This window comes from Anguilla anguilla, chromosome 6 (assembly GCF_013347855.1).
Source record: "Anguilla anguilla isolate fAngAng1 chromosome 6, fAngAng1.pri, whole genome shotgun sequence".
Classification (NCBI taxonomy): domain Eukaryota; kingdom Metazoa; phylum Chordata; class Actinopteri; order Anguilliformes; family Anguillidae; genus Anguilla; species Anguilla anguilla.
Window position 1 is genome coordinate 51,227,651 of NC_049206.1, and position 27,501 is coordinate 51,255,151.

General features: G+C 42.9%; 1 protein-coding gene across 1 annotated transcript; it reads right to left on the minus strand.

Moving 5' to 3' along the window:
• Positions 1-326: 326 nt before the first annotated feature.
• pex7 (peroxisomal biogenesis factor 7) lies at positions 327-26,102 on the minus strand. Its single transcript, XM_035423591.1, has 10 exons — positions 25,759-26,102; positions 25,303-25,360; positions 24,868-25,018; positions 21,242-21,319; positions 20,951-21,059; positions 14,146-14,252; positions 12,493-12,606; positions 10,941-10,996; positions 7,227-7,329; positions 327-1,157 (listed from the first exon to the last, which is right to left on the minus strand). The coding sequence occupies exons 1-10, from the start codon at positions 25,865-25,867 to the stop codon at positions 1,077-1,079; spliced, it is 966 nt and encodes a 321-aa protein (XP_035279482.1). The 5' UTR covers positions 25,868-26,102; the 3' UTR covers positions 327-1,076.
• Positions 26,103-27,501: the final 1,399 nt, after the last annotated feature.

The window sequence follows — 27,501 nt, forward strand, 5'->3', positions numbered from 1 at the left end:
AAGTCAGCACCGGTGGGTTACAGTGCGTAGCCTATGTCGATCTTAAATCAAATAACCAGTCACTCACAACGGCTAACTCTAAACTCTGTGTATTTCAAAATTTCAAATTGGGCAAATTAAGTTTCTTTTCATGCGAACATCTGAGCACATGCACAGGTGTCAGGGCGATAGGAGCACTCATTTCTTAAATACATTGTAATTGCATTCGAAAATGGTCTTCCGGGACGCACCGTGCCAATATCAAACTGTCAGTTTCATTCTCCTTTGTCCAGAACTAAACACCAGCTGTTCGGAGCCTTTGGTTGCCATTTGAATACAAGAAACAATTCCAAGTTAGTTTTCAATTTATTTGCACGTTACACACTTCTTTGGGATCTGTACAGTATACTATAGTATTATAATAGCCTATATACTATAATATTTCATAGAACAATACTAAATCCTAAATGAAGTCTGAACAAAATATTTCAGTTACATTTACAGATGGTGTTTTCTGCTCCCAGTCAATATTTGGACTTAATATACACATCCTTATTTCATTTTCATACAATATAGGCCTACTCAGTGCAAACGTGAACACTTTGTGTCATTCAAGCATTGGCTTTATCACTCAATACACACAAGTAATTTAGGATACACCCTTCCAGATTTGGCAGACACAAATAAAGGCTACTGAACCATAACACAGCGAAACACCTAAGGAAGGAGCACGTGAAATTACTGAAGCGTCCTCTTCTTACAGCTCCAGGACCGCCAAATGCCAAAACCGGCACACAAGAAAAATGCGTAGACACTTCTAATTTCACACGTTATAAAAAAGAAAAAATGTGGTAATGAAAAGTCAGTGGTTGTGACACCTGTGGTCCTACAGCTGGTGATTTCCAGTGTTCCACATGGTTTAGCATTACTCCATTCTACTTTCAAACTTAGCCTGTTTGCGCCATACCTTTCCCTGGGGGTCTTTTTAAAAGTGTCATTATCAAGACAGCATCCAGGTAACTTTTGGCCATGATTTAGATCCAGCCCAGTCCGAAAAGTCTTCTCTTCTTCCTTGGGGCAAAGTAATTATCTTCCCTCTATGGTGCACTTTGCTGAGCGGCGGCAAGGCATGGAGGTGTATATATTTTTACCGTTTCATCCCAGGCGCAGTCCACAACCTGCAAACAAACAAAACGTGACAAAACATCTTTTCAAAATGTGCATATCTATCACCACAGAACTGCGAAAGAAATTTACTGAGAAAACAATCGCAGATATCTTCCTTTAGAACAAGGCTGTCTAACACAGGCCCTGCGGGGCCACGGTTTGGGAGTAGCTGATTGGTTCACTGCATTCACACCGTTCACAATGTGCACTGTGGGAACCTGCTTCCTGATTATAAAACCCCAAGTACACTCTTTAGTTACAATTTATGACTTGGATACATGTTAAAAGTCAAAGTGAATTAAAGATGAGGTTTATCACGTAATTTGCAGCAGGAGTTGAGAGTGAAAAGGGGACAACACACAACGTCCCAGGAGTGGAACTAAACGTTTCCTTTTAACGGTGACGATGAATAGCCTACTGCACGATATTTACGGGCTTCGCTGTTCACCGCTGATATGGTCCTGGAGACCTGTAAGAAAAACTGATTGCAGTTTATGTTGGCTTTTTACATCTGAGGCACTGTGCCTTTGAAGCAGCATTTCAATGGAGTACACGACAGCTTGTGCTGGCACGGAAGCGAATCCACGCGCGGGATTTACGGTTCCCCTCCTCCTGACGCGGTGTAGAAAGTCACAGCCCCTAACAGAGAGCTCAGCGGTACCGCAACATTCCCAAAACATACACAAAGTGGCTGAAAAATCAGATGTCTGCAAAGGAAGAGGCAGGCAAATCGTCCAGTGGATCCTACCCATAACACCAAAACATCACCCGTGTGCTATTTGGACATCTGTGTTCATGCAATGCATGGTGAGGTTGCATCACATGCTAAACAGTGCTCTCATGGTGAGTCAATTTGACCCATGATATATGCACCCTGACTGAAAGTCTCGCTGGTGGTAATCTGTTCACTGACACCAGGCTAATGGTGCAGGAGAGGTCATCATTGTTCCAAATGATAGCGTCCGTCTACAAACGGTGAAGACGTTCAAATATAAATTCACTACAAAATGGATGTCAATGAAATTTGACTGCTATTGTCCAGTTTTCACCCTGAACTACAGATGTGAGTGATTCATTGTGTTACCATTAATCACTGACTTTAAAGATTAACACTCAAGGATTATAGTTATTAGTTATAAAATATAAAAAGAATACCTAGCACTGGATATGACAGAGGCTAATATACATACATCCTCTCACTGCGTCCATGTTGGATCCGATGCTGTTGTTCACAGTTTGTTTGAATTAATCTACAGTTTGGCAGTCCTGGAATTGCTACAATTTTCACGTCTTTGGATACGGAGATCAGTGCAATGACTCAGTGCTGTCTGCAGCATGGCACTCAAGAAGGCAACTGTGATTGTGATATGTTTAGGGGAAGATAATGCCTATGTTCTTCTATGTGCTGTTGGGGGCAAATTTACTGCAAAAAGACACACCCATTGCTGGAGTACAGCCTCTGGATTGGTGGAAAACCTGCTGGGATTTTTACTCTAAGGACTGGGAAACCGGTGACATGTGATCTCGGTATTCCCGCCACTTCTGGGTCACTGCAGGGCTCTGTAACCATGGGCAAGTCTCTTAGCTACGAAGCCAAAACCTGATAGTTAGACCCTTAAATACTTTTGCTCTACAAAAACCCGATTATGCATGCGTGATTAAACTCCAGCTGCAGCAGACTAAATTATGGCTTTTCGTACTGGTGTATGAAGGACTGGACAGCTTCATAAAACAGCGGCTACAGTAGATTACTGTAATAAACATAAGCCACTTTCAAATGGTGTCAATCAAAAATGGGGAAATTGCAGCATTCTTCATCTAGGTAATTCACCGGAGGATTCATATTAGCTTTTCAAGAGGGGAAAAACACTAGTGCCAAACACAGTAACACAATTTATGCTTCTCCGTTTTGAAGAGATCTTTCATATTGCTGAGGTTGAGAGAAAATATCACCATCGTTTCCAAAACACAGTACATTTTTGACCTTCTTTGACCCCTGACTTGATGACTTAGTGCCGAAGAGAGCTAAGGCAGCGGCACGTTCCGCTGGTTGTCATGGCCGAGCAATCGGTCGAGCGCTTACCAGCACTGAGCAGGACTGAGGGAAAAGGTCAGCAGTTTGAGTGAAATCCCGTTTGTGAAAAAAATACATAAAATGGCGCCCAAACGGCGGAGGAAGGAGAAAACGCAGCCACAGGCTACAGCTTTTTTTTTTGTTCTCTCTTTTTAAGGACAGGAGGGGTGAGGGGAGAATTCATTATGTCTGAGTACTACGGCGAGGCTGCTGCCAAGCCTCTGGTCTGTGACTCATCCATTGAGGAAAAAAAATGGCCCCCATTAATTATTCTCCTGCGAAACATAAAGCTAATGCTACCAGGGGGGGCAGTGCTGCAGAGACCTGGGCTGGGGTGTGTAAGTGTGTGTGTGTGTGTGTGTGTGTGTGTGTGTGTGTGTGTGTGTGGGGGGGGGGGGGGGTTAGGTAAAGACATGAAGAGAGGGTAAGGGTTGCCACAGGGCGTTTCACAGCCAAAAGGTTTTGGCGTGCCAGATGGACGGCGGATCTGGCACTCTATCCCACAGTACAATTTCACTCACGGCTAAGTAAATAAAAAACAAAATCACGATTCTTTTACTGCGGAGCTTAAATCTATAGAGCAGTTGAGATATGACTTTCATTGTCGTTTCTTTTCCCCCCACCCCATATGCACACCCAAAAACCTGGAGTTAACAGCAGAAAACGTCCTCGTGATTAAACAGATGTGAATGTAACTGCCACGCCAGAAGGGATTACCCTGATGTGCTTGCGGGTGCAGCTGTTTGGAGTTTTTTTTGTGAGTGACGGGGAGCGAGGGGATCGATCGCAGAGATTGCGGTGGAGTTAGAGAGGTGATCGATCGCAGAGTCGCGGTTGGGGCGGAGGTAGAGGCGGAGGTAGGACTGCGGAGGAAGCGTAGCGAAGCTTTGCTGAGTTGTGCAGCGGTGCGGGGGGGGGGGGGGTTGCTGCAGCAGGAACAGTGTTACCACCCCGTCCCCTTTCGACTGGTGCGGAGCGGCGCTGGCAACCAGATCAGCCAAGCGAGGCTGACCAGGGTGGGTGGGGGGCGGGGGGGCGGGGTGTGGTGGAGGTGGGGTGAACAATGAGAAATGCGCCATCCCGCTCACCCTCCAAACTGGCGGCTGCGGTCAGTAGGCTTTTGAATTACTGCTGTTGGCGTGGTTGAACGGGTTTTGGCCCGGTGACTGGTTCACGACAACACAGCATAAAACTTTCATCAAGTTTATAACTGAAGTTTGGCCAACACTGTCATAAGGGGAGCAATGCTATAGTGCACAATGGCCACTGCAAACCAATGCGCTTTATCGCTTTATTTACAGGGAAATTCTTCATGTAGAATGGTTCAATTTAACTTGAATTTGTGTGATTAATATTATGTTTGTACTGAAAACAAATGCAGTACTGCTATTGTGCTAAGGAGGTCTTGCGTGTGTTCCTCAAGGTTTGTGGATGGACGACTAGGTCAGAGATGGCTGTAAGCACAAAGATCATGCATGAAGTCCTAACTCTTCATTCACCTGTAAAGGGTGTGGCCTTTCCACTTAACCATGTCCATGTCAGAATGCAGACATTGTCCAATCATAAAACGCAAATGGTTCGACTCTTTCCCGTGGTCTGTTCGAGCACAGCTCTTTCAATTGCTCCCCTTGTCCGCTTCAAAACATAAGCATTACGTTTTATTTGCTCGTTCTTATTGGACGGGCACTCCGCGATTCTGCATTGCGCCGGCCGGGCCATTTCAAAACTATTCTCCGGTTAATGTGCCTCGTTGATTTATAGTCTGATTGCATTCCCTCTCTTTGTGATAACTCTCACTATGCCCCGGGATTCAATCAAAGAAATTGCCCGAGTTGTGATTATTGCTGCCTTTTAATTTGTTCCCTCCGGGAAGCATCAAATGAATTCATATAATTAGAAAATTGAAGATGGGCAAAATTATATGATATTTGCGAAATATACGAGTCAAAAATGAGCTAGTTCTAAATTTTATTAGACAGCTGAAGTGATTTATTAGAGGAATTTTATAAACGGGGGATTTATGCAAGCTTATGTAACCAGAACAGTCAGTGGGGTATTTGTCAGTTTTTTTTTTCTTTTACCGTGTGTATTGTTTCATAGATTCGAGTGCCACTCAAATCAATCCTCCCTTTCTGCGCAATGTCGGCTTCCTGATGGATCGCATGCGTGATGCCGTTAATTCATCGCTCTGGGTGCTTGCGTCAGGTTCGCGAACTCCCTCAGCGCTCGCGCTCACGGCTTGATGGACAGCTGCGGCAACGAATGCGCGCGCACGCGGCCCTACGTCACGACGGGCTCCAGCTCTGCGCTGTCACGGTCACGTTCCCTTTTTAAGTGCGTAATTCGCCGTAAAAAACACTCTTCCAGGAACACCAGAACGCCAGGTCCCCCACGTGCATCACTTAACCTGTCATAGTGCAGGCTACTGGCACTGTAGAGCTCCAGGCTTACGCATCATGTCAACGGGCATTGGAGTTCTACGTTAGAGTTAGAGTTTTTAATCCATGGTACTTCATAATGCAGTAATACTCTAATCAGGTTGTTCTTACTGTATGTCAAATCTTGCAATCTTTATTTAGACAGGGCATAAGCAAGCACCTCAAAGCACTGTCTCCATTCATTATTAATAGGCAGATTCAGTATTTTTTAGCATTAAAAAAGTTAAAACTCCAAGGATAGAGATAAAAGGAGAAATATGTATATCTGATAGTAGGGGGGGGGGGGGGGGGGGTCATGGTTGGGTGAAGTGTATGGAAGACACAGCACCGAAAAATCTATGCTTCCGAAACATGGCTTTTTATGATGCTATAAACTAAACAGATAAAACACAGGGCATTGCCCCAAGCTGGCTTTTCAGCTGACACATACATCTTAGAACAAAAAAATGTTTGCCTGCTCAGAAGTGCAGTGCAGTAAAAACAACCAGGATTAGCTTGACTGGGACAGGAAGAGCAATCAGTCATGCAGTATAGTTACGCCGAGATAAGTAAGACAAGCAAAGAACATGAGAAGAGGTCCATATCAAGCCAGTCAGCAAGAATGAAAAAAAGGAGTAATTATTACAATTACATTTATTAATTTGAACAAATGACTTATTAATTGTATGTACACAATATCAAAAGTGTCAATTATTGTCTAAATAGTACATGATATTGAAAGTGTCATTGGTTTCATCATATATTAGCATGTTCATATTCATAGTTATATTGGAGATGTGTATCTCAATTAGTCCTGAAAATAGTTTCCGGAAAATAATTAGGTGCAAGCGCAGAATGTTAATTACATTACCTTTAATCAGGCTTTAACGAACATGTCAACTACTCCAAGAGTAGTTTAATTTAATTAAGTGCCACGCACTAATTAAAGAATCCTAAATACAGATAAAAAGGCAGGGAGGAACTCTGGGGAATTCGCGTATTAAAGAATTTACATAAAGAATATCGATGGCGAAATTCGCGGCGCGCAGGTGTTCACGGGAGATAAACTAGTTAAACAAACAACAGCACCTGGCGCGGTGGGTTGGAGGAAGGCTAATTCACGGCAGCACCGGTCCGCGAGGCTCGCATTTACCACTGTCTAGAACAGTTAAAGGAGATGGAATAGTAAAATCAGCACCATTAACTATGCATAAAGAGGGGGCTCCTGGGGAAGGAGCGCTGGAGTATGCATATAGGGAGCTAGAAACAGATTTGCGTGGATGGGATGCGTTTCACTGCTGCTTCGGGGCATGCATTACACGGTCAACAGCGCTAGTTAATGAATACAGCTAAATTAAAACGGTGCGTAAGAAAACCGGTAATGTGTACAATGCAGACTAAACTAAGACTAAGTGGCAGCCAATTCAGAAAATTTGCTAAAACAAGCAAAAAAAAAAAAAAGGACAACACATGCGTTTGAAGGATGTGTGATAATGATAGCTAAGGTCCATGGTGCTTTTTAATAAGACGGAGGGCAGGGAGTGGGTTACCTGCTTTTTTAATAAGACAGAGGACGGGGCGTGGGTTACCTGGTTGGGGACGTGCAGGTTGAAGTCCAGCCCGCACACAAACTCCGTGTGGTGCTCCTGGGTGCCCAGCAGCGGCCGGTCCCCCCGGGCCCAGTCCCAGAACCTGCCGACGCGGACCAGGGGAAAGCAATCAGGCTAATTGAAAGGCCGTTTTTCACCCCCCCCCCCCATCCCCTCCCCGCCCCACTTTACTCCATGAGGGCGCCCGCTCAAAACCCTGACGCAGCCCTCGGCGGGTGGAACAGACCCATCCACTCCGCAAATCTAATTAAATCACTCCCCTCGAAAAAAAAAAACCCCGCGCTCATATAAATACATTAGGAAAGCATTAATACCGGCATTGCCGTACAGTGCGGCCAAAGTGTGTTATTTATGAGGCCTCCGGGGCCGCTGGCTTCAGAAATGGTATTATTTAAAGAAAGGGGCCGCCGTAAATCAGCGCGGGACGCGGGTCTCTGAAACACAACAGCTGGGGGGGTCACGACGGAGGGGCACTGCAGATAAAACCGTCAGCGGGAAACGCGAGACTGAAATGCCGGACCTGGCGGGAGGGCGTCAGAAACTACGTTGTTTTTTTTCCCTTTTGAAAAGGAAAAGGTTTATTCAAATGCTATTTTGCTCCCCCCCCCCCTCCACCCCCCACAACATTTTCAAAACTAGCACGCTTCACAGAGCGGAGAGAAATTCCGCTTTCACCCGCATTAAAATGCGCAGCCCACGCTGTTCACCCCCGTCATAGCTCCCCGGCCAACAGAATATGTCCTCACAATGTTCCGGTGTTCCAATGTTATGACACCGAAGCAGCATTGTGAGAACGTTTTGTGTTTGCTGGGCCTGTAACTCCACAGCTCACTGCACCGGTATCGGTCAAAAGTCCAGCCAACAATCAAAACGCTTCCGTCATTACCGACATGTGGGCCCTGGGAGACCGTCCGCACAATGAAATGGAAGACGCCATAATCGTTCCCAACAATGGCTTGGAAAAAAAGTGTGCGTTGGAGAGAGGTGCACTTCGGGTGAGGCGACACCATTGGCTAACAAAGCCATGAATAGCGTGAGCTCCAGTATCTCGGTCGCCTTTACACATCCGCTTCACCGCAGTCTAAATGCGCAGCTCCTGGGCTATTTAGCCATGCCATGGAAACCCAAATTCGCCATCGACTGTAAACGTAGCCGGACACATAATCTCTAGTAAACATTGAAATCTAATAGACTTATATGAGGCTCCAATGGGTCATGTAGAGTAAACAAACGCTTATGAGGTGTGCGTGTGTGTCTGTATGTGTGTGTGTGTGTGCTTGTGGTGGCAGGTGCCTTTAAAGTCTCTTACGCGTACAACAGAGAACACTGCGGACACACAGTAAATGCAGCCTCTTTCCAATACGCCACAGGGAATTACGCAGGTCCCAGGTCTAATGAAAAATCATTTCCTCTACTTATGCATCCTATTGATCGATAGGGTATTGCTTTTTTTTTGCTTGTTTGTTTTTTTATACGGCAGATATAATTATAAGACATCTTGCCTGAATGTGAATAGACCCGGAGGAAGCATCACGCAAAATGCGAAACATATTCCGAGTACCTTAGATGAGCATTGATTTTAAAATGCGCACAAAGTAAATATAAATTACAGGTCCTTACTGCACAAATGACTACGAACACAAAGCAAAAGCCAGATGCCTCGTGGAAATGCCCTTTGGTGACTGGCCCTGACTTTCAGAGAGCTTGTGACTACGATGAGGCATCAGTGAAATATATGAAGGAAGTGTTTTGCCTTGTATGTGATATGCGTAAAACTAATGTGCATACTGAGATACAGGATGCACCTTAGATGTAATACATAAGATATATGTACACTTGGGCATGCAAACACACACACACACACACATTCCTGTTTATGTATGTGTGGAAGAGTGTGTGTATGGTGATAGAGAGATGAAGGACAGATAGAGAGGGAGTGAGTGATTGAGAGAAAGTAATGAAAGACAGAGAGAGATGGAAAGACAGTGATAGAGAAATGGAGGGAGATAGAGATGGAGACGTGGAGAGATTCACATAGCCACTGTGAAGTCACGCAGGTTGGTTCAGCAAAACCTAAGCAAGATCTGACTCAATGTTGACAAACAATTTTAAAGGTACGGTCCACAATATCAAAACTGTACCTCACTATTTATTTTACTCAGCAGGAGTGTCTAGAACAGAAATCAGTTTGCCGCGGATCAATGTGATTAAAGTTAGTGGGACATAAAGAATGGGTCTGTAGAGAATTCTCTAATAAAATACCCTCTTCTGTAATCTCCTGATGTAACCGGGGGGAAAGCAACAGTCCAGATCAATAAAGAACCTGCCGTCCAACAAGAGCCCAGTGACCCTCTCGGAGAATAAAGCTTCTCCCCCCGTCTGATACCGCAGCAAAAATACGTGGGTGCATAAACCCAACCACAAAACATGGCCTTCAGCATGCAGTCGACAGCCGTTTCTGACAGAACCGAGAAAGAAAACGCAAAGGGAGATGGTATTTCTAAACCCAAACATTTGGGTTGCCCAAGAGGAACGAACCACTGGGGGAGAAAAAACATGGATGATCTAAGAACTGAAAATAACTGAGTTTGTGAACCGAAGCAGTACAAAAGCGAATCTCTCGGAAAGTTCCTGCAATCCATTCTGGTTTTTACCAGTGTGTCTGTACGCATTCCCCCCGTTAAACCCTGGCTTTTGACTAACTTTGCTTCATTCACTTAACATCTTTAATGATGTTGCTTTAATGGCTTCAATTAGTTCATTTAACAGCTTGAGTAACTTTCGATTAAAAGCTGACGGTAGCTAAAAAAGAGCAGTTCAGAAATAAAACAAGGGGTCTTCTCAAATGAACAAACAAAAATCAACTGCACTCCATAAACTGTAGTGGACTGGGAAATAAACATTAAAAGATGTTATTTTAATGCATCTTTAGATCAGTTTCTTCATTTTAGCCATATACCTATTCCATGGCACTCAGAATTTACACCAGTCAATGCATTTAAAAGTTAAATGGATTTATGGAGAAGATTGATCTTCAGTGTTAAAAACCCACTCCATGGATGAGAGTTCTGGCAGACAATATGCAACAATATGACTGCACCTGGGTCCTGGGTCTCAATTAGTCTCTTTATGTTATGCTTTCAATGTAATGAATTCCAAAAGCAAAAGTGCTGACACTGCAACTTAGAAGCAAGTCTAACTATACTTAATACGTACACATTTATAAAACATAATATATAATAAAATGGTCTGATATGTATTTCAATTTCTTAAATGCAAGAAATTCTGCAAGTCATGATTCCATATTACCAAAAATCTGGGTTTTCCGTTCGCCTGCTTCTCTAATAATTTCAACTGACCTTTTGATTTTTTACACAATGTCAACAAGTACAGACCAGTAATTCTGCGTGGTTATGACTGGGTACACTAGCCTACCTATGAAATAATTAAAAGTACATTTTCTTTGAGTTGTTTGATAAATAACTTATTTTTTTTATATCACATTGTTTATTGTGAAGCATGTCTCCACAAGCACAATAATCCTGCCGTAAAACAGCAAATCACGAGAAATATGAAATCATAATGCTGCAGTGAGGCATCAAAGAGCTTGCCTGGGGTTCATTTGCAAATACTTGAGGCCAGAGCTAAACAATTGCGGGGGTAAAATATACGCAAAACTACGAAGCTTTTTACCTCACGGTGAAGTCATAGGAGCAGGACGCGAGCACTGTCGGGTTAAATGGAGAGAACTGGGGAGACAGAATGGGAAAAATGTACAGTGGGTTACACTCATTTTGTCTTTCAGCAACATTAACCACATTTTTCATTAAAACAGTCCGTGGCCAAATGGTCGAATTTATGCATAGACGTCCTACAAAACACTCTCTCTGGGGTTTATTGTCTCGCAAGAGTACCATACACTTATTTAATACATATAAAGCATGTATTAATTATGCATTATAACACATTCATGCAAACCCTGAAACAAGCACCTGGTTTGAATTTGAAACAGGGACCATTCAATCACAATGCTAAAGTACATTGTCCTAAACTATGTGTAACAAATCTATGCTAAGTTTTCATACAGCTTTTTTTTGTAGGATCACAAAATTGCAATACTCCATCATTCCACAATAGTTCAACTGAATCCTGACCTCCAGAGTCTACTCGAGAAGTAGGAAATTCAGGACTTTTGCATGAATCTGAGCAATGTGTTGCTGTTTTCCTAAGAGACTCGGCCTCACATGAACCAAAGGAAAAACTCCACACGTCTTGCAAGTTAAATTAGTTAGTTGGAGGCTAACTTACGTGCAGAAAAAGTTCAAAATGGAGGCCAAACAAACCATCACAAATATCGACCACTTAATAACTGTCATCAGCTAAAAGCTCTGATGAAACACCTCCATCCTGCACTGCGGCAGAAAGAAATGCACTTTAAGTCTGTGGGCGGAAGGGACCTGATTCCTATTATTATTTGTAATGGATTAATTTTTTCAGTTCATGTGTAAAATCCCTGGAAAAAATCTTTCTCCTGCTGAGATGGCTTCTGGAACGCAGAGTGAAGCCAGGGCTCTTTAATCTGGGTAATCGGCTGTTGTTTCAGAAGGCACACACAGCTGCTCCAATTTTCATAAATTCAATTAAACAGATCTTTTAAAAAAAAAAAATCCATAGCTGTCAGGTATACATATACAGAAAAAAAAGGAGTTTCAGAAAGAGCTCTGCTCGGAAAGCCAATGCAACGCTCTGTACTAAATTAAATTGGCTTTGGGCTTTGATCAAACTCAAACCCAAGCCCGCCAAGGAGAGTGGGAGTAAGAAAGGAGGATCAAGGTGCAGATTTAATCAAACACCGCTCTACCTCCTTAACCTTGAATCTCAGATTTGAGAAAGTTTGATGTATTTATTAATTTTTTTTGTTCTGTTGCACAGTGCAATGTCATTGAATCTGAGCTGTAAGTGCTTCCTACATTTCACCTGTTAAGAATTCCTTTGTTTGAGGAAGCCATCGAACAAGAGTAATGTCACAGCTGGGATTGCCAAATGCACCGCTTTCAGCTGAACAGCGAACAGTCGTTTGAGAAACAGAACATAAAAAGATGAAATCCCGGCGTTAAAAACACTTGAAGGAGGGCTGTTTCGGTCCTACACCTGCCAGATCTTCATGGCTGCGCGCGTGATTATCTAAAGCAGAGGTGGAGAAGGTGGAGGCTAAAAAGTTAAACGAAAGAGAGCACCCAGCTACCTTCACTCTTCGTATGGCGTACGTGTGACCAATCAGCTCGGAGATGGGCTGCCTGACGTTCCGCAGGTCCCAAACGCGCAGGCTGCAGTCCACTGCTCCGGTAACGATAACGTTCTGGAAAAAAAACCGCCAAAACTATGTTTGGAGAAGAGCAAGGGGAGCCACGGATTCTTGTTTTTAACAAACCAATCCGAAAGGTGCAATCTGAAAAGAGAGTATTCCACAAACGTACGTGAGAATATGTATTATGACCTACTGTAAATATCATACTTTTACCTGAATCCTGAAATATATTGATCTTATCCCACCTTAAATAAGATTTCCTACACAATTAAAAGCACATAATGTAATGAAAATGGCAATAGGTATGTGTATATGTACACACACAAACACGAACACACACACACACACACACAAATTCTGTAAATATGTTTACATAGGGTATAAGATGCATGTACAGATGTCTAGTGCTGTATAAAATCTTCACAAATGAGAGGGCACATTTAGAAAACCTACTACATTTGCACAGGGTATGTGAGTTTTTAATCTTATCCTTAAAATCAGCAACCAGTTCGGATGAAGTGAGTTAACTGCACAGCCAGCCGCGTTAACGGATCGATTAAGTGCCGCGGAAGAGCTAAATCCCAAATACCCTGCGGCCCTCCAGGGCTGGCAAAAATTGCATGCAAAAATTGAATGTGTATATATAGTGTTTTTTTTTCCAATGTGGTCTCATTCCCAATTCGCCATATATTCACGCTTGGACTGAAGTGCTTGGCACACATCACAATACTAACACAGAAGGAGTCTTTTGGCCTCAATTCTGGATGCCCTAGGTGGGGTCATAGACTTCAACAGAAACCCTCAGCATTTTATAGTGATGCCAAGGGTAAACAGGAAGGGGGAAAGTTTGTGAAACCTGAAATACAAATAAACAATGTTAAATTTTATAAGGCGTTATATTTATGTTACACTGTAATTTCTATGTTGTTATTAAATTATGCTAAGATCTGCCAAGATACACAGTACCCTTTCACCCTTGACGTAGATATAACGTTTACCTTTGACATAAACATAAATAAGCTGAGGGTTTCTACTGAAGTCTATGGAGATACCAAGTGTGTCCAAAACTGAGGGAGAAAGGACTCCTTCAGCGTTGGCAAAGTGACAGAAAGGGATTCCACCTAAGCTTTAATATAAGACAAGTAGGGAATGAGACCACGTTTTTTTCAACATTGCAATATCTGAAAGCAGCAAAAATTTGCTATATTTATCCATATGCTAGGGTTGTGATATCTTGATAATATATTTTATTTCAGTAAATTGGCAGTTTATTGAATACTCCTAAGGGCACCCCTGATACGCACAGAGCTGAACAGACTACACGGTGAATTAGAGAATACTGACACTGTAGAAAGGGCAGGTTCTGAAATGAAATGTTAATCAAACTTTTGGCAACTTGCCCCCCTGTCACCTCCCTGTACAGCGAAGGATGTCCCAAGTGTGCTTCTTCAATCAATGAGGCGGGAATCGCAGGGGTGGTTTCTCATGATAGCATCGTTTCCAGATGCTTTCAAAATGTCACCTTGACAGACGAGCTCCCATATTTCTGGCTTGCTGCCTGAACGGGGGAGTGTCACGGCGCGAGGGTACCTGATCGTACTTGGACCAATCGCAGCTGAGGATCTCCGCCTTGTGAGCCGGGATGACCAACCGGGACGCCCCCATTTTCACATCCCACAGCCTCAGCGTCCCGTCCCCTGGGAATGCAGATTGGATACGAGTTCACAAGGGGGAGTGCCCCCCGCAAGGCGTTCACACATCGCTGCAGTTCTCTCTCTCTGTCTTACAATCACTACTCACTCACTCAGTCTCTCTCTCTCTCTCTCTCTCTCTCTCTCTGTCTTACAATCACTACTCACTCACTCAGTCTCTCTCTCTCTCTCTCTCTCTCTCACACACACACACACACATGTTCACACATCGCTGCAGTTCTCTCTCTCTGTCTTACAATCACTACTCACTCACTTAGTCTCTCTTCCACACACACACACGTTCACACACCGCTGCAGCTCTCTCTCTCTGTCTTACATTCACTACTCACTCACTCAGTCTCTCTCTCACACACACACACACACACACACACACACGTTCACACACCGCTGCAGCTCTCTCTCTCTGTCTTACATTCACTACTCACTCACTCAGTCTCTCTCTTACACACACACACACATGTTCACACACCACTGCAGTTCTCTCTGTCTTACATTCTCTACTCACTCACACAGAGTCTCTCTCTCTCTCTCACACACACACACACAAGCGTGCACACGCACACACACATTCACACACACTCAGACAAGCAGACACACGTGCACACACACACACACACAGGGACACACACACAGACGCACAGATGCACACACACACACTCGCACGGCTCTCCCACGCCACCCTGCACTTCCAGAGTCTGCAGGATGCAGTGAACCATGACACTCCTTATTTCAAGGGCCGCTGCAGCCCTGGCTGGCCGGCTGGCTGGATGCAGCGTAGGGACTCTACCGGGCTGAGGGCGGACTGAGGCTGCTGCATCAGCTCCACTGCAGACACAGTCAGCCACAACGGCCCCTCAGTACGGCACAGACACACTGCCGCGCACAAATACACACCCGCACGCAAGCATGCACACATACACGCACCATACACACGCAAGCACACACACGTATATGCACCGTACGCACACACAGGTGCACACACACGTACATGCACCATACACACACACAGCCGTACACACGCATGTGTGCACACTAACACCTCCACATGAACACACACACTGGACTGACATGAAAAAACACACCAAGCTAACATGTAACGTGTCAATGAGCCAGCGTGAAAACAAGTGGAGCCAAATCTCAAACATATAAGCTGAATGACCGCTCTCCTTTTGCCAATGAATACAGCGTAATGAAAAAGAAAATAATTTTTCTTTTTTATGCTGACACTGCTGTAGCACTGCGAAACTGAAAGGTCAGCAGTAATGGTTTTAATGTAATACAACAACTTTTTACAACTTTATTTTACAATTGTATAATTGATTTGTAGAGAGCTTTTCATAGAGAATCTATGAGCACTGAACATTAGACAAACACAGATTGTTCTGTAACAAAAAGATCCTCATGCCAAGATAGTACAAATTACATAGCATTTCAATCCCAACTGAGTTAGCGCCACAGCATCTGATAGACTGAATGGACTGAAAATGGGCCAAAAAAACATAAACTGTGGCTACAGTAAATGGATAGTGGTTTGTTCCATCACTGAAATGAAGAGAAAGCCCCCAAGGGAATTTCTGCATGCTATATAATAAATTCCTTTGTAACAGGTTATGTTAAGAATTGAACAAACTGTAACGTTATAAGCATCATACAAACATATTTCTAGGAGACATGTTCCAAAGTTAACCGACTGTTAATACTGAGCAAAACACATTAAAGTAGCCCCTGAATTGGGACCTTAGAGTTGAAGGAAATTCACATTCTTACGCTGATTCCGTACCTCAGACACACAGTCAGCCTAAGATCTACAAACAATTCTGCCCGCGATTTGAGCCATCCATATTACTACATGGTGAAATTACTCTTGTGTTTTTATACGCTTCTGCGTGTCAACGTGCCCCCGACACACTAACAGCGACCGCTATTGGGTTAAAAGGGCCCTTTGGGAGCAGTAATAATCAGTTTATTTAATGCCTGTGGATGGATAGCCCAATTTGCTCCCCGCGTTCCCATGAGGAACAGGTAGGAGCAGCGTTTAGTGGTCAGAACTTGTGACAGCAGATTCATATTGATATGAGGGGAGATACCGAGTTAGAGCATTGAAATGGAGGGCCTCCTGGTTTGGCGTGTCCAGCTAAAACAGGGGATAAGGGATGAAGAGACACACCCCACTGCGCCAGGTTCGAAAGGGGGCCGGCCTAGGAGGCCCCCGGAGACACGTGAAATGAGAGAGTTTCCGTTGCCATGGTATCGGACAACAGCGACTCCTGTAGCCATCTGCCCGCCGAGCCCGTGGACTGCAGATTGAAGCGATGGCTGGCTGCTGCTAACCTGTACCCTTCCAGATTAAGGATCCTGCTGCAGTGATTGGATGGGCTTACGAATTCTATTTGCCATTTTGAAACCACATGGTCAAAGCAGGGATCGCACCCTGCACAGACATTTCTAATATGCTGACATAGCTAGTCACAGAAAGTCAATTTCTGTTTTCTTAAGAGTGTCGAATCAATTCTATACAGTGCTATTTAATGGTCAATCCACTCAACGTAACCCAAGTGTTTCATGCAGAAAATTAGTAGTATCTGGAAAGACCCATGTTAACCTGGGGTCAAAATCTCAATCTACAACAGCCTGAATGATCTCCACATGGTCGGATTATTTCTCTTGTTCCATTAACAAAGTCCCACCAGTGTCAATAGTACTGACTTACTGGCTTTACACTGGCAGCACATCTATTCCCTAACATAGAAAGATTTTCAAGACTAAGCTTGATATGGTGACAGATACTAATTTGTAGGTAATCAGACAGAGCACTAGGTACAATGTAGTCGGGGAAATGGCGAGGACTGTTGGGCTGCATGGCCTGTTCTCGTCGTTATGTTACGTTATGTTATGTTAACAGTTTAGGAAGGAAAATACGCCGGGGGGGAAATCAAGACATTATGAAACCGATCTGCAGCGGAAGGAAAAACGCAAATCGCTCAAAAGTTTTAAAATTAGTTATATCAATATTCCTTAGCTGCAGTGACCTAGATGTCGGCTTTTTAAATAACTTTGATTTACACTCAGCTCCGGGCAGAGCTGACATGTTTAATTACTGGGGAATGGATCTCTCGTTGAGACTGCAGGCGCGCAGAGCACTTACTCTAAAGCTTTACTGTATCCCTGCCAAGACGTGACGCTGTCGCAATCACCCATCACGGCGTAATGAAAGAGACTACTGAATTTCCCGATAAGCGCAAATCGGGAGCGCCTAGCATTGTTCCCCCGGGATCCCTTCAAAGGGGTCCCTCGCTCAAATTGACAGTATCTTTCTTGCCGCAGAAGAAAATCTTACGCGGAAGCGTCGGAGTTTTCAAAAGCTCAGGACGACTAGTGCCTGCCCGCAGCGCTGAACTGACAGCGCTGTCTAGGAGTAAAGATCACGGAGAACGCAGCTCACAGAGGAGAGCGTGACATAAAAAACACGGAAACTCTTTACTTCATCCACACGCCATGAAGCCTGCATGATACAGCCATAAGAATGACATGACAGCTCTCGTCAGTGCATTGCAACTTATGACAAGCGTCATATCACTGTCACAATGTGTAAGGCTAATTTTACACAGCACTTTCAAAATAACTGTAAGTGACCTCAGTACACATTATGTCAATGCAGTGACATCTGTCGCAAGCTGTAACGCACCGTCATTGTGAATGGCTGTGACAGGTATTACGCCAGGCTTATGACAGTATAACGTCAGCTTTAGCAAAGTGTACATTTAAGTTACCATAAACATTCAAAACAATTAAATGAACTGGTGGCTACTAAAGCACAGACTGCAAGCGTAGGCGGACGCGCAAAAATAGCTGCTTCTCTGAGTGAGCAAACGGTAAAAACTGAAGACTCTGCAACCCTGCAGGAAAGAGGGAACGCGTTTGGTGCGGCAGTTTGTCAACGGGGAAATATGGGGCCCGTTTACGCGGCGTGACAGGCGATTTGGCCTCACTTTCGCGGTGAATTAGGGCCCCTTCGGCGCGCGTCCGCCGGTTAAGTGGCCTGCCCGAGCCTCCTCCGCGGCCTCCTCCGTCCCGCGATTCAGTTCGGGTCGGGCTCCCGCGGCCGGCGCCCACGCGTCGGAGCTCGCGCATCGATTTCCAGCCACTTCTCATTATCGCCCCGGCAGCGCTTCTGGTGTCCCGCTTTTAATGGGAAAAAACGGGGACCCTCCATCAACGGCGTGTCAGAGTGTTATTGTGAGCAACGACCCTAAGCTCTATTCAGGAGGAGAGAAGCGACCGGATGCATAATTCACTCTCGCGGCTGCACCGTGTGCGGGGGTATACGTGCGCTCGCACGTTAGAGGCTGTGAAAGATTTCGCTTTTTCAAAGGAAATCCAAGCGCACACTCGCCCCCAGGCTGTGTCTACCTGTACTGCGCGTTAAGCACACGGCACTAAGTAGACCGCATTTCATAACACTATCTGCATAATTCATGACTGAGGACAGTGTATTCAATAGCGTGTTTTAATTAAGCCATTCGGAAGCTGAAGGGAAGTCTGTCAGGCGCGTCCAACCCGCCTGACTGTCGGCGAATTCTGCCCAACCGTCGGCTACATTCTGCGAAAGCCGCGGTTCACAGCGGCCCAGCCGAGCGACGGCCGTCGAACCAGCGAAGGGTCGCCGCTTCTCCGAGCGACTTCTCTCGTCGCATTTTCCGCGCCGGTGCCCTTTTCTCCAGAACCCATCGGCCCCCCGGCGTCATGTGCAGCGCCAGAACCTGGCCGGCGGTGACGAGGTCCTGTCCGCACCAGGCTTCGGAGCGCTGGGTGGCCCCGGGCGGTTCTGTTAGCGCCGCCGATAAGATCGGGAGAGCGCGGCAGCTGTCATCCATCAAACGCCGCCTCTGCTCTCGAATGAAAGGGCGCAGTCGTCAGAGAGGCACGGACGAAAGGGGAAAACGGCAACCTGCAGTCACATTTAGCCTACACTCGCAAACTGATATGGCAACTTTACCTCTTTTAAAAGAAAATTTTTTTTTAATAAAGAACATAAAATATAGACGTAGGCTATATTACATTTTTATATTAATACTGTTTTTTAATATAGCCTACATGTTTCCATGTTTTTTATGGTTCTGGTGATATTCATTCCCTGATAGTTGTAAAACTCTTGAATACTGCCAATTTCATTCAACAATTTGAGCAGCTGTTTTTGTGCCTGAAACTACAAAAGAACTAAACAAAGGGGGAATTATACAGCGACATTATGTTCTCACATCCCACACGACAGCACATTTGGTGTGCAATTATGTAAACTTAGCCGTAACGGGGGATTAATGGAAGAAAATCCCTGAAGCCATAAAAGAACAATTTTTCAGCAGAATATGTTGTCATTATCCTGGCTGCTTCTAGAAATGGGAGCGTAACTGAGTGGCTGGTAAGCTGCCCTGGACGGGCCGCGAGGGAGAGTGCACGTTTGGCTTGATTGAGATAACGCCTCGAAGGGAGCGATGCGACCGTCATCGTTCAGTTCGGAAAAAAAAAACACACGTTAATGAATAAGACGAGTCACAGCGACTGCTGAGTGAACAGAAAATATAAACCATGCGGTCCAAATGAATTAACATCATGTCAATATAAATATTAATGAACTGACACGCTTCACAAAATGGATCGACTGCAATGTGTCATAAGATCAATTCAATCAAATGAACGAACCAATGAATCCAAACACTTGCATAACTAGCTAGGTTAAAGCACTATGTTATTTATGGATTTCAGCTGTAGAGGCAAATGATAGACACCAATGTGAACAAATGTCTTTATGTAAGTGTGGGGGAGCTGGTTTCTCATTCAGAACAAAGGGCTCTGGGCACATTTGGTTAATTCATAGGGTCTCGGTTATAGGAGAAAAATTATGCAAACTACAAGTAAAAAACAGAAACTGAAAACTAATATAATTAGTGTTGTACAGATAATATAACGTATGTTGCACAGATAGATTGTGCCTGCTTGCAGCTATACAAGTAATCAGAATCTTTCAGAAAGGAAATGGCAGGAATGTACCAACAGATTCAATTGAACAAGTCACATCTTCAGTCTGATGGAGGTCATATGTGGTTTACTGATATGGAAAGGGAAGTATGAACATCACATGACCCCCCCATTTATAAATGTTTAACTGTGAATCACATAACATTCACAGTTAAACATTTATAAATGCTAGGAAGGTACACCAAAAACTTTCCCTGAGTTTCACTCTTATGTAGTTCACAAGGAAGTTAAGACATGCTCATTTCCTTGTTAAGGGCCATATTAAGAGGACTGTGCTGTGTGTCTGTACCAGGCGAACCCCTTCTCTGACATCATGTGGCCAAACTCAGTATTACTGTAGGTTCTACTGCCACAGAGAGTTTAAGGAACAGTGCTGCCCTCTCATGTAAACACACTCAAATATGTAGAAGTTAGAAGCAACCACGCATTCATTTATCTTGTTTCAAAAAATAAAAATGTTCAAGGTAACATGGTATTAAACAAATATGTATTATAATCTCCCAATCCAAAGCAAGCACAGTGATACAGTACCAACATCAAATCATATTATTTTAAAGTACACAGACAGTAGCAAAATGAGTTTTTTCCATACACATCATGTATAAAGATAACAGGGTCAAACGATAAAAAAACTGTAAAACGCCCACCTGAAGCAGAAGCAAAGGATCCTGGGACGTGAGGGGACCACACTGCGCTGTAAATGACCCCTTCATGACCCTGGAGAGTGCACAGGGACTGAGGGTGCTCCAGGTCCCACTGTGAGGACACAACACACCATGTGCATTTTAGGACTCATAACAGGCACTCCAAGTACATCATATAACATTACATACAATTCTTCCACATATCATTTGTCTTTTTTTAATGTGCCGGTATACAAGATAACAAATCAGGTTTGGCAAGTAGACACGCAAACACGCAATCATAATTAAACTCACCACTTTCACAGTACGGTCCCATGACCCAGACAGCACCAGATTCTCCACCCGGGTCTGACTCCAGTCCACGCTGTACACCTGGGTAGGGAGAAAACCAACTTTGAGATTCCCCTTCACACTCGTTTAGCGTTCCCTTTAGTGTCACCATAGAGCAGGTCCTTCAATTTAAACAAAATCTTACACACAAGAGCAGCCTGGCATAGCTGAAACACTACTGTACCATAGGGTGTGATTCATTCTTCACCTAAGGTAACGGTATATGATATAAGACAAATTACATCAGGCCATTGAGACTATGGTCTCTTAAATTAGGTTTATGTTTGCTTAGTATGAACAAATATTTTGAATGCTACTGCACACAACTAGCTACTGATATTTAAAAAAGTAAGGATAATGAAATTGTGGCATAGAACTCTGAACGAAAGAACCTACGCCAATACTGTACTGCACTGTATTGGAAAAGTGAGGAAATGCATAAAAGATATACCCTGTATATCTGGTGGCACGCTGTACTTGCTACACCGTGTGTGAAAACTATTAGGGGTCTAGTTGCTCATGTTACCCACAAATCCTTCTCTTTGAATGTATTTTACCTCTGCGTCAATACAGAATTCAAACATAATTTCTCCCATTACCCAATGCTGACTTCTATAATGTGCCTTTAAAACCATGAAAGATGTTGTGCTCCAGAGTTATTTGTTTCAGCTATAGAAGTGCCTGTAATGACTGTACTGCACAAAATTGCAGCGTTCAAACTTTGCAGGAAGCAGGTGAGCTGAACAGAGATTACTTATTCACCGTGATGTTTCCTGAGAAAAAAAAAAAAAATGACTACCCAAAGAAAACATTCACAGTTAAACATTTATAAATGCTAGGAAGGCACACCAAAAACTTTCCCTGAGTTTCACTCTTATGTAGTTCACAAGGAAGTTAAGAAGACATGCTCATTTCCTTGTTAAGGGCCATATTAAGAGGACTGTGCTGTGTGTCTGTACCAGGCGAACCCCTTCCCTGACATCATGTGATTACTTATTCACCGCAGTATTCCTTTACAAAAATCAATAATAGTTTTGCTCGTGTGCCCATGGCCACATAGTTAACAAATAAGGAAGCCATTTTGATCGTTCCAAGTTAAACAAAATCAGAAGTGTCGAAGCCAGCTTCTTACACAGTACACGTTTAACCTATTAGCCGCTCTGAATCTTCCCAGTATTAGTAGACTCAAATGTCAAGGTTCTGTCAATAAAATAACCGTTAACTCACTGAACCCATTCCTACTTGTGGCGTTTTGTCTAGACAGATGTTTGTGTCATTTGAGCCTTTATTGGCTGTGTTCTCCCGGTCCGTCCGTAGCAGGAAGCCAGAGGCGGGTTTAGCTGCATTTCACAGGTTTCAACTGAAACGGGTTCCCCGCTGCCAGGGTCTCCCCGACTGGGGGTATTCCTGTCGTTCCTCAATTATACCCCATCTTCACACTGGAATCCAATTATGTGAGCCGGGGGTGGGATGTCCCCGGTCTCACCTCGCCTCTAGTTGCATTATGAACATACTGTGAGACTGTACAGCATGTAGACACAACTCTACAGACTTTCTGAAGGGTAGCAGGTGAGGGTCATGGAAAAGGAAGAGGCTAGGTTCAATGTGTGAAAATGAATGTAAACATCCAGATGGTATTTATAAATTTGTAAATAAATGTTAACATATATTACCAAATTCTTTATGTGGGAAAAGGCCAAAAATGATAATAAATGACACTAAAGTACTAAAGCTGCTCATGCACAGTATGTTAAGCATACAGCAACTGTATCTCATTAAACTGAGATAAATAATTCCAAAAAATATATCTCGCATCTGTTCCTGTGAAAATAAATAGAGAAACCACAGACTGATAACTTTAGGGAACAGATGCTAACTTGTTGAAACCACAGTAACATCCGACGGGGTTTAAGTGGACGAGGCTACTGGGAGGGGGGCAAAGACCAACCGCAACCAATCCCAAAAACTGCCTCCCCCAGGTGTAAAAAACAGATGCAATTACCTTTCCTGCCAACCTTGATAAATAGTGTCCTGCATTTCGGCATTTGCTGTTCTCCCAGTGTATTGTAATCTTACATAAAAGCTCACTAAAATATATATGCATTAAATTAACCCAAAAAAGCAGCATCCCCTACATATTGTGCATTTTCACTGCTACGAGAGCTTAGTGGACAGCTATTGTGTGAGATTATAGTTATTCTGTAATTAATTTCATGTAGGCTTTTAGAGTTATCTTTAGTGTAAACCCTAAAAATTGAGTGTCCTTGGACTAATTAAGTATGATTATCTCTATGTAATATGCATAAACCCATTTGGAAGGGTGATATTTAGCTTTGTAGATTCATTTCTTTTTTTCAAAGACTGCAGAAGACTGACTGCAGAGAGGAAGAATGGCGCAGCTTTAAGCAGCAGCTTATACCTTAACCTTAGAAAGACCTGCCCTTGGCTTTGCAGCCATACTAGCTTAACAGCCATAGCAATTTTAGGATCATTTGCTGATTCAGCTACAAAAAATGCACAGTACTTGCTTTTAATACCCTCCTCGGACATTACATCCATCTATTAAATTGTTTTTAAGGGTTTGCAATGAATATTAAAACACTATAGTTGTTGAAGCTTAAAATAAAAGTGAAAATGTAATCGTGAAACACATTACAATGACAGCTGTCCAATATAGCTGGTGAGTAATGTCATGTGAATACTGGCAGTACCAGGGGAGAATGAGAATATACTGCATGACAGACACAATTAGCATTAGCAGTAATGTGCTTACATGACGCCTGGGGAGTAACCAGTACTTCCTGTTCAAGCGTTGATGTCTCGCTGAGCAGGCATATTACTAGCCTACGGGTGAACTGCAGTCACTGCAGTGCAATTAGCATTATCTACCACTATCAGGTACTCAGCAGGTGAGGATGATTACTGTAAATGCTTAACAATGGAATATGCTGGAGCACAGTGAGTGAAGGTGTGGATGTTCAAGCACTTATGTCTCGCTGAGCAGACATATTACTAGCCTATGGGTGAACTGCAGTCACAGCAGTGCAATTAGCATTATCTACCACTATCAGGTACTCAGCAGGTGAGGATGATTACTGTAAATGCTTGACAATGGAATATGCTGGCACACAGTGAGTAAAGGTGTGGATGACAGGATGAGAATGGTGTCTGCCCCTTATAAGGTTTTGAAAGTAGATCAGGGAATATGGTTTTGAAAGTAGATCAGGGAATATGGCCATGTAACAGTGGTAATGTTCAGTAGTCTTTATGGACCTGTGGGTTGGGACCTAACTGGGGGCTGGGTGGAGCACTGAGGTGGGTTGACACACAATGCGTGAAAAAATGTACATTCACTTCAGTCAAACACTGCACCAATTACAGGAATGGGCACTAGAGACAGGTAAAAAGTATTTGTATTCGACATCTGAGCACGTCATGCTGCATTTTAATAACATAGGGAAAACACAGTTGTTTAAGTGATTCACATGCTCAAAGTTTGGGCATCGCTCCCATGAGTTATGAGCAACTCCACCGAGGTCGGGTGTTGATATAAGAGTGCCATTTTTATTTGTGCGCGATCGGATGCTCACCTCCTGCTTGTGTTCCTTTAGTACCTGCAGAGGGCCTTGCGGGTTAGCCGTGTCCCAGACCTGCAGAGACCCGTCTCCTGCCCCCGTCACCAGGACGTGCTCGTTACTCTCGCTCCACGCTACATCAAAGAGACCGTCGTTCCAGTCGAAGCTGCGTATGGAAGGTGCAACACTGAACCACAGGCCAATACATTCCTGAATATCTCGAAAATCACATGACTGAACTGCAAATATGAATCATTCACAGGATTCTAAAGTGTCAGACCACACACTGATTCATTTATAGGCTTACTGTATGGGTTTGTTCTAGAAATTAAGACCTTGGGTGGAACAGTGAAATACTGTTCATTGTCATTAATCAAGATCATCTGATGGGATTCAAACTTTGAAGAGGATTTGAGACCAGTTAAAACCATGTAAAGCAGTGCACTATACCTCCTGAACAGAGAAATTTCAACTTCGCTCTGATCCAGCACCAGAAGTGTCCCACACCCTGAGTAAAAGAAACCAAGAGCATCAACTCCAAATCTTGAACAACTCTACCTCGCAAATGATTTGTATAAAGGTATATTGCTATTATTGGATACAGAAGAATCATAGAATATCCCATTAACATAAGCAAAGTCATTTTAAATAATTGTTTACAATGCCTTGCATACAATTACAATGGGTAACACTGTACTTTATAAGCTGATACTGTTTAGACGCAGCCAATGGCTACTGAAGATATGAAAGCTTGCGAACAAAAGTGCTTTTTAACGTAATTCATAGCTTGTCAGATGAAGAAGTTCTGTTAAGTCGAAATGCCGACAGCTTACTGGCTGACAGACAGCAACTTCGGTACCATTATAGCTGCTCATAATGCACGCTCATGTTCAAGCAAGTCGTCACCTGCTATTCCATAGTACTGAGACGTAGCACAGGCCAATCGGGTTGGAAAAAATGGGGATATCTCTACAGCATAGCCGTGTCGAGATGGGGATCTGAACGTCTTCGTCATTTCTGCGGTAATTTGGTGAAGCTGGCTAGCTGTAGTTAGCTTGGAGAATCGTTTGTCCCCTTGGTGTTTAAAAGCTAGCTATAGATATAACGGAATTTGCAAACATACGTCTTGACAGGTCGTCATTACATTTAACAACACAGGGAAAACAAAGGAGAAATGAATGCATGTTCTTGAATTTCTTACAGAACGACTCAACTATCTACAGAGTAAGAACCCATTTCCTGGTTTTGAATCACTGCGGAAGAACATAACTCACGAGCATTCTGATTGGCCAGTTACGGGCCAAATATAATTGGCCAGAGAGTAATGGTAGCACTCTCCCATTGGCTAAAACCCTGCACAATATGATAAATTCATGAGTTAATGTGATGTTATGCTAACACATTAAATTCTGAAGTTCAAGTAGATATGCTTGTACGTAAAATCTCAAGAGTAAATTTTAGGAAACGTTATCAATATTATCTCTCTCTCAAATTCAAGTAGACATAAATATGATAATAAAATTACACATTAAAATAATAATAATAATAATAATAATACTAAAGGTAACAATATAAAACAATAACTGCAAGAATGTTTTGTTACTGTTATTTGTAGATAATTTGTAGATATTTGTGCATCTCTGCACAATTTAACAATTATTAATGACACATAAGACACTTAATTAATACACTGGAATAAAACATTTTTTAAAAATTTAAAAAATCATAAAAAACCAAAGCCAAACCTACAGACAATCTTTTTGAATGAACAGTAATAACAACAAAAACCATTAACAGTACAAATAATAGGGATGGTGCCTCACTGGTTGTCCCTCATTTTCTGTCTCTCCCTGTTTACATGTAGCCTACTTTTCCACAAGGTGGCAATATTGTCACAGTATTGTCCCTTTCAGGCTTCACTTGTGTCGAGTGTAAGCAGTTGACAGTCATTATTTATTAGTATAATTTGACTCTTGAGAAGCACGCAGACCAAAATAATGTTTATATTTACATGCTTCTGAGGGCAGGTTGATTTTCTGAGTCGTGGACTTTCACTTTCTTCCCCAGCATGTCAATAATGTGACTACATCTGGATCTCTGGTGATGAAGCTTTATACTCTTTCAATAGGCAGATTTTAAGATAAATAAATTAATAAACAATAAATCAAATAGTAAATCACATGTTGTTTTCCATATAGAACAGAATATCATTCTTTGAACTAATAAATTTGTTTTACTGATCAGTACAACATAATTTGATAAAAGCCCGTAAAGCATTTAAAAGGTTAAAACACTGAATATATATATGTAACATTGAAATGTGTTTCTGGACATGTACTTTTTACTTGTGTTGTTACTGTTACTTAACCTTAATAAAATCAGATTTAATGATGAATTAATTATAATAGGCTAAAACACATATTTTGTGGTTTTTACATCATATCATACAATTGCTCGGTAAAAGCAGTGCTATATACATAAGAAATGTCCTGATAACAGGCAGTTGAAAAAATGTTTAGAATGGTCAGGACTATATGTGAAATTATCTATATCAATCCATTTTAATGAATTAATTAAATTAAATGGCTCAGTTAGCTTTTATAATACTGCTCAACTCAGTAAACAGTGGACCATTGCCCTTACTCCTGT